We start from the raw sequence: 12972 nt of genomic DNA, 5'->3' as shown, positions 1-12972 counted from the left end.
TATAACTGATAACAAATAATTCTTTGAAAGAATCAGTAGCTAGAGTTTATTTCTAGTTTTGATGTCAGTTTCTATATTGTATTGCTGCATTACGGTTTCAGATACTAAAGTATTGATTGATATTGTTTTGTTTCAGAAGACCATTACTAGCTGTTGTCGTTACATACAGCATATGTTGGTTTTAGTTTTCATAAGCTGTGTCATTTATTGTTTTGTTTTGCTGGTGATAACAAACAGAATGTCGGTACAAGAAGCTGGAATCACGTGTCTCTTCCTGGTGATGATATCAATAATTATTTCTCCGAGCATACAAAGACGTATTCATACAACAGATAACAGAGGAACTCAGAATTCCGCTATATTGTATATCATTTTGAAGATGCTTACCTGTGTGTTTTTGCTTTACATTCTAAAACAAAAAAATAATACAAACGAATTATTATCATTGAGATTATTTTTTGAGACTTTATTTTTACCGAATGCTAAAAGTCTTTACTTTTGTGCTTCAATCTTACTTAGCTCGTGTCTTTGTCAGTACGTTAAGTTTTTCAATGTTAATTCTAAATCTGGTAGATGTGTTGTTCATTTACCGATGTATGTGTCGTCTATCATAGTATCATTCATACTAGTATTTATGTGTTCGTCAGTAATACATGTATCTCACATTACATGGGCTTGTAGTATCGGTACACTTTCTCAAGGAATTGAAGTGGGAGCAAATAATACTGCATTCTATGGAACTTTCGCAGGACTATTAATTGTTCCGTTGTTATTGGATATATTGAATGATAGAACTATACAGTGTAATGATTGTAGTATGTATGAAGCCGTTTTGATATTGCAACATTTAATCAGTAGAACTTTCAATACAATGGAGACACCAACATGCAATAAGTCGACTGACAACAAAAGACGAATCTTTGTCTGTACTACAATGCATCAGGAATCATCACTAGAAATGGACAAATTACTGGCTAGTATACGAAATATTTCAGATTCAAACCTTTTGAAAAGAGAGCATATTGTTTTTGAATCTCATATATTCTTAGATAATGGTGCTGATGGACAAACTATAAAGCAGTTTGGTCTTCAGTTAATGAGCTTAATTGAAAACCAATTTATAACAAACAATAACCAAGGAGTCATGCTATTTACGCCATACGGAATACAGTTTTCCTGGGAAGTAAACAAAACAACACCATTGTTTGTTCACTTGAAAGATGTTTCTAAGGTCAAGGCGAAAAAGCGTTGGAGTCAAATAATGTATATGGAGTATATCTTAAACTATCGTACGTCTAACTTTTGGAGGTACTCTGACAATTTCCCAATGAGAACACCTTACGCAAGTTTACTTTCTATAGATACATTGAACTCGCCTGAAGAGTTATACGAAACCGCGCAACATGATTTTACACTTCTAGATAATTATTGTAAGCCGTTAGTAAAACAAAATGAGATGTATTGTGTTGACACAGAATCGACAGAAATATCTGTAGCCGATACGAGCAAAAATGGAAAGTGTTCAGATAGAAATGAATCATTTAACATTATTCACACCATCAAAGATTCACAACAATTGCACCACGAACAGGATAAATTTGGTTATGATAATTATATCCTTGCAACTGATGCTGATATGACGTTTACGGATACAAGTATATTGAAAGCTTTACACATGTGTGAATCAGACCGGACTGTTGGGGCTGTCTGTGGTCGAACATATCCTACAGGAATTCAGTATCATCCTATTGTCTGGCTGCAGATGTTCGAATATGCTAAAGGTAAAATAAGTGCAGAAACAGGAATAATTCTCAATAAAAGAGGGACGAAAGATACCAAAGGGACAGTCAAACTCGTATATCTAAAACAAACTGACAACGCCATGGCTAAAAATGAAAAACACAAACAGAAAAACAATAAAGTAGTTTTTTGTAAACCGAGTGATTGGCTCATTGACATTATTTGTAATGTCGAAAAATTTTCTGTTGATATTTAAAAATCGATTTCCCTTTCTCAACTGCATTTCTCATTTACTAAATACACCAAAAACTATTAAGTAGGTGATAAATCTCGATCGATGATTGATATTCGAAAACAGATTTCTTAATTTCATTTCGACTGTAATGTCCGGTTCCTAAAATATTCGATTTCCTGAACGTTTTGTTTTTACCGAATCTTTCAAACACAATTATAATATACAAAAATTTTCAAAATAAAAATAATATATAAGATAATTAATAGATGTACTTAAACAGGAACGTTTTCCATCTATGTCTTGAGCATAGTTATTTTCATCACTTCTAATCAGGTCAGAATAATAAAAAAAAGCAATTTTGAATTATCTCCTTTTGTATATACTTCAATAAAAAATCATTTATCAAATTAATTTAATTCAAATACTGACAAAATAGAGTTGTTTTGATTATAAATTATAAAAAAAAACAAATGTCAAAATGGTTGTTATAAATTTAACTATAAAACAAATATAAAAAAAAACTTTAAAAAAAAATCAGTTCTATGTGACTATGTTTAAAGTCACTTTCGATATCATTTTAGACTTCTCCTTATAATTTACAATTCTGACATTTCAGTGTGCTTAATTATTCATTTTTACACTGATTGTTTGTTTAAGAATCATAACAATAAGGTTATAACAAAGAGCAAACATTAGCACCTTTTAATTTCAAGATTGGCATCATAAGAATTGTAATGAATAATCTCCCTTGCTAGCATTAATTTTCAACTTAAAAAAACATTGAAAAGCAAGGGAAGTTCCGATTTTGGCATTAAAGTTCAGGTTCATCTGATGAAAGATTTTGAACACTTATTAAATATTTTCAGTAGATTCAATAAATTATTTTGAAGATTTAGACTGATTTAGTCATTAAAGACGCTCTTACTAAAGCTTGAATTATAAAAAAAAAAATGTCACTTTTTAGGTGGTTTTTGTCAAAAATGAAAGTGGCAGCATCCGTGGTCATCTTCAACATTTATGTTTTAATTTAATATCATCAAATACAACTAAGATTTGAATAATAAGAATGAACACTAATGTGGCCACTTTCATTTGTTTGGCCGTCTAAAGATTAACTCAAATGCTAAAATTGTGAGATTTCAGTAATTTAGCATGACTATAAATAAACTCATCATAGATACCAGGATTGAAATTTTATATTATATGATGTATAGTACCCGATACCATGAGCATTGTATTGTCAAAAACAGCACATATTTATGTAACAGAAGTATTCTTCTTTTCAATAATTAGCTAAAAATTTACAATTTAAATATTTTGTAAAACTACTATATTTCGGGACCAAAAAGGGGTCTTACTGGACGTTCTACTGTGCAAAAGGGCAACACATTCAAATTAGAAAGAACAAGACATAAGTTTAAGAATGTACCAATGAATTTTTTATCGGGAATATAAAAAAATCTACAGGGAACATGTACAGTCAATAGCGAAACAGTTTCAATGTGATAACGAAATTAATGCATTTATTGACCATCAACAGTACCAACTTTAATTTACTCGGGCAATTATTTCTATTCAGCGCTGCTCGAGACCAAAGCAATTGAAATCTAAATCATATTTGAGATGTAACGTGCTGATAAGCCATACATAATTCAATAGAAAGTAAAACCATGAACAAATAAACCCAGAGCTATCAACAAAAGAGGGTTGAAAAATACTAGAGCGACAGTCAATCTCATAGATCGAAAATAAACTGACAATGCCATGGCTAAAAAAGAAAAAGACAAGCAGACAAATCATAGAACACAATACACAACATAGAAAACTAAACTAAAAGCAACACGAACCCCACCAAAAATTGGGAGTGATCTCAGGTGCTCTGGAAGGATAAACAGATATTTCTCCATATATGGCACCCGTCATGTTCCTCATGTTATCACAAAAGTTCTATTCAATATGATATTTTATTTCGAAATATTGTACTTTTAGATTTATGGATGAATAAGAGTGCACAGAACATTATTGGTTCAGTTATGTGTTGCCCCGGCTGTTTTAGTATGTTCAAATTGGAAGCTATTAGGGACGTTGTTGCAGAATATTCAGTACCAGTAGGAAACATGGAAGATGTCTTTACAAAAGACAACGGTAAAAACCCTATATTCATTCTGGAAAATTCTTCTTCTATAAAAGTATCAGTGACTATAAAACAACATAGACTGCACTCGTTCTATTTGAGCAGTCAAAATGTGTTGACCGTATATTTTTATGTCATATACAGTCACTGACATGATATCACTTTTCCTCATGAATATTTAGATAGAAATTTCCGAAATTATAATTAATTATTCAGACGACCTATTCAACCTGTTCTTGTTTTCCATGTATACAACGACTCAAACTTATTTCTTTTGCAAATTTTATTAAAAAACATTTCACTTGTTAATATTTTTGGTCTGCAAACTATAAATCATTATTTTCTATGCTTATGTTGATATTTTAGTTCATTTGTAAACAAATTCGTTCACCATCGTTGCGAATTTCAACAGGTAATGTCAATTTTATCGTGTTGTATATTTCTTAGATTGCAGTATAAAGACAATAATAGTGCATTGACTTGACATATCAACGATATAAGGATTCGGCCCGAAACGGGGAAATAGCTCGGCAGAGCCTCGCATTTCCCCGTTTCTAAGCTTCATCCTTATATCGTTGATATGTCAAGTCAATGCACTATTATTGTCTATGTTTACGCTAACTAATCGATGTTAAAATCATCTGCTGTCGATTTTCTTATGCTTCATACATTTATACTTATATCACACAGACAGTAAATTTGGTTAAACAAAGTTTAGATCATCAATGGTTTCATATTTTGCTCTTTCTATGTCAGCATAAGGACAATCACAAAAAGTGTAAATAATTTTGTCGTCAAAAAATTGAATGGTTTGCAACTGCAATCTATGAGATAGAAAACAGTTGCATTTTACATCGACTATATCAACATTTAATGAATCATGACAAATGATAATATACTAACAGCATGTCCAGAGTTTTCTTTCTTTAATGTTTGGGTATAAACAAAATTGCCTGAATACTTTTCATAGATCCCCCAAAAAAAGAAATTATTTGTGAATAACAATATTAAAGTACTGTTGGCCAATACAAACCGATCTATAAATAGACAAAAAAACTTTAATTCTTGATAATTAACCGTTCAGTCTTTTGTAGACGAAACGGTATTTACTACACATGTTCTGCTGTGGTCATTGCTAGATTAATGTATATGTTTGTCTTTCTCTTTTTAAACAATTGTCAAGTTTGTATATGATGTGTATTTACAACGTGTAGACTCATGGATCCCAATTAATGTCATATCAACCTATAATGTGTGTTTCTGTTTCTTATTAAATTACCAAACTTAAATCAACTGAGCACACAAGCGGAAGTTTAAGCTAACTATAAAACAAAGTAACCCCTTCCCATTTTTCTTCACAAAATGCCTGTACCAGGTAAGGAGTATGGAAGTTGGTTTTAATAGTTTCATTGATTGAAATAGTGCTTGGATACTGGTTGATGTTACCCAGCCGAGTGCCGTCAACAAAAGTTATTTTGAAAAATATGTTATTCATTTTCTTTGGCACAGGAACAGAGTACATATCTGTTATTGATAGTGTTTGATAATGTCAGTTTTTATGAACCTTTTATGTTTGAATTTTTCGGTATCAACATTGAATGGTGTTTTTTGTTATATTTATTGAAATTATATATACAGGGGAAGACAGATGGATGTGTACGTTGATGATGTTGAAGGGATGGAAATTAAGATATTGTAGTACGGCTACAAATACTACGTTTTGTCCGGAAGATATGACTGAGTTCATGAAACAACGCCGCAGATGGATACTATCAGATTATGCAAATGCTGTATTGGTTATAGGGATGGAAATTAAGATATTGTAGTACGGCTACAAATACTACGTTTTGTCCGGAAGATATGACTGAGTTCATGAAACAACGCCGCAGATGGATACTATCAGATTATGCAAATGCTGTATTGGTTATTCGACAGCTAAGAACCTTGGTTTCCACCAACGATGCTTTTTCCGTTTTGTTCGTCCTCTACTTATTGCAACTATTTCTTACAAAGCTTTTATATCCGGGAATTACAATTGTAACACTATGTTACGGTTTAGAATTGGCGACTGGTGCCCCTCTTATCATTGTAGCTCCTATGATCGTTGCAATAGTGCTTGCCTACTGCTTGATGCTACTCAGCCGAGTTCCTTCAACAATACAGTTAGTTATCACAAAAATATTAATCATTATCTTCGGAGCAGGAACAGTCTACATATCTGTTATTGTCTTTAAAGACTTGGCATATGGTAGGTAGCATGCTATCGTTTTGTTATATACAATTATGTAAATGCATCTGTAGTTTTGAAAGAATATTGGGGGTATATGAAACCTTAAAAAAGTTAAATGCAAACAGGTTCATGGTTATGTTTCTTAATCACTTTCGCAACGATATGATATTATGTAATGTATAATGCATTTTATCAATCACGCTTATGTTGTCGTTGGTTGATGTGAAAGTCATTTGTTTGGTTTTTTGGTTTGTTTTCAAATATTTTTATTTATGTAATGTCTGATATCAAATAACTCAATATAGTCGATGTATGTGTTGCTCCATTATTATAATTAGGATCCTATTGATATATATATAAAAAGTAAAATGACAAAATTTCAGTATTCCGAGAAAACTCAAAACAGACAGTTCCTAATCAAATGCTCAAACACATCAAACTAATGTACAACAACTGTCATATTCCTGAAATGTTACAGGCATTTTCCTAGCAAAAAAATGGTGAATTAAACCTGGTTTTATAGCTAGCTAAACCTCTAAGTTGAATGACAGTCGCATAAACATTCATTATATTAACAACGATGCAAACAGTAATAATAGGTAAAAATCAAAAATAGGAGTACAGCAGTCCATATTGCGCAATTATCTTAATCACTATAGGTTACAATAAACCAATTGAACTTATGGGCGCAGCAATTTAATGAGCATAACATGGTATTCAGAATTAAGGCTATAGCTTATCTTGATTGGTTAATGTGTGCCAGGTATGTTTTGTTATTAGAGACTTCATGCATTCTGCATTATACCAAAGGCCAAAAATAGATTACTTGCTTAGCCCTAACGGAACTGAGATGTATTTTGATCGCTAGGATATGACACGTATGTTTAAGTGCAAAATTGATAGGCATGGGAGATTAGCACAAATTACGCAAAGCAAATCAACGCGAACCTAATTTTTTGGGAATAAAACATACCGTCCTAATAACTTGTTTTTAATTCTAGCAAGTTTTTGTTAAATTAATAAATTTTCTAGAGTATATATCTCGATAAAAGGTATCATTCTAGCCTATGGGGAAATTAATTGGTCCTTTCAATCTATAAAAACACTCTAACATGTAAACAAACATTGAAACAATAACACAATGACGGGATGTATAAGCACAGAGCCACGGCATACGTCATACAAAGAAACACAAAAATGGATATATGCAAAGCATATTATCACAAATGAAATAAAACAATACAATTTGGAAATTAGTATGGCGTTCATTACCACTGAACTAGTATATATTTGTTTAGGGGCAAGCTGAAGGACGCCTCCTGGTGCGGGAATTTCTCGCTACATTGAAGACCTGTTGGTGACCTTCTGCTGTTCTGTTTTTTTATTTGGTCGGGTTGTTCATTGTTGTTGTCTCTTTAACACATTCCCCATTTCCATTCTCAATTTCATTATCATTGAAAATAAGACAGTGACGGGATGTATAAGTACAGGGTCACGTGTTCTGTATCAAAGAAACAAAAGAAGGCATATAGACAAAGCATATTAGGAAACATGATTTACAAGAATGCAAAAATAATTATAGAGCAATAACAAGGTGCTTGACTGGGCACAGGCAAGGGTTACATGTAAACAGAATTCAACAGAGCAGACATACATATTTTGTAAAAAAAAACGTGTTGTACATGTATGTTGAAAGAACCCTTACATGTATAATGTATTTATTTGTAAATGTTTACAATTACTTAGAATCTTCTTCTACAAATAGGTTATTACAATGGACATTTTGAACATGCAGAAGGCTTGTCAGTTGCAATTGTATTTGGAAGTTACATATATGGAGCTGTTTTATACCCATGGGATGCATGGATATTGCTTACTGGTCCTGTCTACTTGTTTTTTATTCCATTTATGTATATTTTATTACCCCTCTATGCAATCTGTAACATTGTAGATCAATCATGGGGTACACGTGATAAGGTAAGTGACTGTTTGAGGAAATTTAAATATGAAACATATTTCAAAGTTATTTTGTCCGAAAAAAAAAGAAATAAGAATATGTTGTATGATTGTCAATAAGGCAACTATTTAACAAAAGAGGGACGAAGATACCAGTGGGACAGTCAAAATCATAGATCAGAAATAAACTGACAACGCCATGGCTAAAAATGAAAAAAAGACAAGCAGCCAAACAATAGTACAAATGACACAACTTAGAAAACTAAAGAATAATCAACACGAAGCCCACAAAAAACTAGGGGTGATCTCAGATGCTCCGGAAGGGTATGCAGATCCTGCTTAACATGTGGCACCCGTCGTGTTACTTATGTGATAAAAAATCCGGTAAATAGTATAATTCGGTAGGTCACATTCATGAAAGGGGAGGGGATTGTAGTTACGACGTAAGGAACATATCTGATAGGTACCAAATTCAGTTGATTAAAGCAACTTTAGTCTTCTAAGATATTAAGCAATAAGAAATAAAGCATCAACATCTATATAAGCCAATACATGACAATACATGACAACGTAAGAACAATACTTACTAGAAAAATTGATATCAGCTTAAATGATAACATTATAATGATACATACAGCTTTTACTTGCCAATTTGATGATTTCAACATGTTCAACAATAAAATAATGAATGATGAATCAAAGCAGGGTCTATCAAAATGTATCAAAAGAGCCAAATATTACTATAACGGCATCAAAGCAACGCAGCACAAATATCAGGCACACATATACACCACATTAAGATGATCAAAAAGTCAAAGGCGAGTAAAACACAATATGTCCGATTTAACATCTCTGACCGATTAGTTATTTAAACAGTAGAAGCGTCGAAGTTGCATGACATACGGCTTGTTATGACAATGAAAATCAGGTAAAAAATAATTTTGCGCAAACTAAACAATTACCTGTTTGTGTCTTTTTCTTTTTTTAATACAGTAAACTGATTCGTCTGAAAATAAAAGAATACCACGTAAACATGTAAACAGAATTCATTCACATCAGCATACTGTATACCATAATATATTGCAAATGCGCGTGTTCTAAGTGTTGTATAAACGTTTTACATTTTAACACGTATTTAATAAGATGGCATTACGCAACTTCTAAAATAAAGAAAAGTATGGAGTGATAATAAGCCAAAAAAAATCCCAACAGCATGTTTCTTTCACGAAATTCACATAACCAATGCTGCATTTTAAAACAAACTATTTCGGAAAAAAAGGCAAAATATAAGGATCGATAAAATATGAAAACTTCGTAGTAAATTTTAATTGCATAACAAAATGACCAATGTTTTTAAAATACAAATAAAAAACGAATTTGATATTGTTTTGTTTCCTCTTCTTTATACATGTTATAAGCCATATATTCAAATGCATTAGAAGAACCGATTGTGATAACCACTGTGTATGCTTAATTTTAAACAATGCTTTTCTTAGCTTCTAAACATTAAACAGAACACGCAGAAAGAACCAGAATCGCAACAAGGTACAATAGCGTAACACATGATATTATCACTCAAACTTAAATTTATTGAATATGGAGTTTATCCTATTGTTCAATTTGTTAACTGCTTTGTTGTATTGCTGCTTTGCTGATTTGTTAATTTCCTGTACTTTAGACATCTATCCCATATACATGTATTTAATTTCTATTTACCAAAAAAACGAGAATTGTGGGGAAGCTTTATATATATGATTTCGATTTCATGTATTAAACATATTCTTTGTAGTACACCTTTATTTGAAATATTTCGTACACTAAATGGTATTTTTTCTGTGTTTGCCACCCTTGATGGTGTTGCTATCAGTCAGGATTGCCAAAATCTGTATCAAACACATGCTCTAAATTACGCCACACCACAGTATATAATTGAGGTATGTTATACAATGCATATGAACTCTTGGAAAAATATGGGTTTCTTAGGCTGATACAGGTGGGATATTGAAATAACCATAAGATCTTTTCTATTTGCATTGCATTTTTGTTTATAAGCATTCTTTTTCCAAAGCCTTTGATAAATGAGATATCCAAATTGAATATCATTGGAAAGAAACTATCAATTCCTAAGCTTTATCAGCGGTGCAAATATATTGTTATCCCTAAATATATGTCATCACACATGTCAGACGGCGAAAACCATTACGAAATAAAATTGTTATTCTTATTTCCTCTGGAATGAAAAAAAAATATTCTTCCGTGTTAATTCAGATTTCAATATCTCGTGAGAATTGAATATGGTTCAAGAACCCCTGTAAATAAGATTGAGTAACAACATATATATTATACATACATTTTTAAGTATGGTTTAATCAACATTTTTTCCCCTTTCCTCGCTGTGATACATCAATTGGATGTCGAATGGCCAAGAACTAAAGAATGTTTACTTTTCAAACCAAACAGCGACGTAACCATTCTCAAAATGAACACGTTATGCGATACTTGAATTTGCATACTGTAATCTTTATATTTTGTTTTACAAATCATGGATATTTTTTTCATAATTTTCTTCTTATTATTATTCTATTACATTTAATATAAGCAAAATAAAACATTATAGCAAAACCTTTTGTTTTATAGTTGAAACAACGTGCCTGACCAGTTTGAGAGCATCATCGCTCAATTTGAGTGACTTCAACCAAGATGAATTCAACTTCTGGGAAGGGCTTGTGTTCAACGTTGTAGGATCGTCGGTATCAAATGGATTATCAAACGAAGACAGACAAAGAGGATTGAAATTATTAAGACAAAAAGCGCTAATGTACTTTCTTAGTGCTAATCTGATGTGCATGGTTGCACTAATAGGATTCTATGCCTTTCCAATGCATATTTTCGATAGTAAATCCATATTTAACATTGTAATAGGAGTTATGCTAGGGTTACCACCCCTTATTCAAATATCAGGCAGTACCGTGTACAGAATTGGTGATATTTTAAATCGTATAGGTCGATGGATAAATACTGTAACGTAAAGTTTTGTTTTCAACCGACCCTCATGGTTAATTTGTGGATATTAGTCTATTGGATATGTATTAGTCATGTTAATACATGTAGCATGCTATCTTTATTGTTTGATGTGCCAAAATGTTATCATTTGTTGTCTAATCATCAATGAGAATATGTGTTCGTTTATAAAGATATATGAATGATATAGTAAAATATATATATTGTGTTTGAATACAAAAGTTATAGAATAAATAAATGAAAATATATATCAACTGTTCTATTTTTCACAGTATGGAAATGGGGAATGTGTCAAAGTGACAACAACCCGATCATAGAGCAGACACCTGCTGAAAGCACCCGAAGGAGGCCTTCAGCTGGCACCTAAATAAAGGCAACAGTAGTATACCGATGTTACAAATATTCATACTTTTTCAGTGAAAATGGACGTCATACTAAACTCCGCATAATTCACAAGAAACTAAAAATAAAAATAATACCAGACTAACAAAGGCCAGAATGTCCTGACTTGGGTCAGGCGCAAAATTGAAGCGGGGTTAAAACATGTTTTCTGAGATATCCACCCCCTCCCTAATACATCTAGCCAATGTAGAAAAAACAAACGCACAATAATATGCACAGTAAAACTCAGTGTAAGAGAAATCCAAGTCCGATGTTAAAAAAAGAAACAAACGAAAATAATCAAAATGACAATTATACAAAAGTAACAACAGACTACTAGTAGTTACTGACATGCAAGCTCCAGACCTCAATTAAACTGTTTGAAAGATTATGTCTTCATCATATGAATATACGACATATTCCCTCCAGTAAGGGGTTAAGTATCACACCATTATGAAATGTATGAGAAGTACGTAACTCGTGTCATGCCAACAACTGGTTTTAGAATAAATGTGTTTAATTCCGATGCAAAGACCCTATAAGTGAATCAATATCAAAGCCATAATATGCAATCATTAATGTCCTGACAACAGTATCGTTATTATATCCCTTCTTTATAAAGTCCCTTTCTATTCTCATTTTCATTGCGGTTTTACGGGGGGATTTTATTTGTGGAGGAAACTTGAGTGTCCGAGAGAACGACATTCTTCCTGTACTTAAACTGACAATTCTTGTTAATAACCTGCCACGTGTTGAATTCGAACAGTCAACCTCCGTGTAGACAATCAGTCAATTGATATATCAGTTGTATTATTTACACTAATCTCCCACCGAGTTTCAGGTATACAATTCAAGTCATTCTGATGTCAACGATTTATACTTAACATCGGTCAAGTGTCTATACAATATGTCGAGCATTAGATTGAACCTGGCAACAAATTTGGAGAATATCAAAGTGCATCCATAACTACATCGTCCTATAAAAAAGTATAAAATACATCTTACTTTTCGTCAACACGAGCTCTAACAAAAAAGAAAGGAGATATACTATCCATGCAGGACACAAAATGTTAACATGCGAAACAAAAAACGAAAATGCAAAGGAACAGCGGTTGTATTGGTGATTTTTTTATCTCAAAGTCACAGTGATGCCTTCAACACAGAGCAACACTTTTCCCCACTGTAATTTATTTGTTATTTCTTTGCGCTTGAAGAATGTTGTCATTTTAGATTGTTAGATGTAATATTTTCAATATCGATAAAAAATAACAATTA

General features: G+C 32.1%; 1 protein-coding gene across 1 annotated transcript; it reads left to right on the top strand.

Annotated features, from left to right (window-relative positions):
* The first annotated feature begins 147 nt into the window (after nt 1-147).
* On the top strand, nt 148-5935 carry LOC139483422 (chitin synthase chs-1-like). Its single transcript, XM_071267442.1, has 3 exons — nt 148-1781; nt 3965-4120; nt 5748-5935. The coding sequence occupies exons 1-3, from the start codon at nt 173-175 to the stop codon at nt 5933-5935; spliced, it is 1953 nt and encodes a 650-aa protein (XP_071123543.1). The 5' UTR covers nt 148-172.
* The last annotated feature ends 7037 nt before the right edge of the window (nt 5936-12972 follow it).

The sequence above is a fragment of the Mytilus edulis genome, chromosome 7 (genome assembly GCF_963676685.1).
Source record: "Mytilus edulis chromosome 7, xbMytEdul2.2, whole genome shotgun sequence".
NCBI lineage: Eukaryota > Metazoa > Mollusca > Bivalvia > Mytilida > Mytilidae > Mytilus > Mytilus edulis.
The sequence above is the reverse complement of the archived record's forward strand: the minus strand, read 5'-3'. Positions and strand labels throughout refer to the sequence as shown.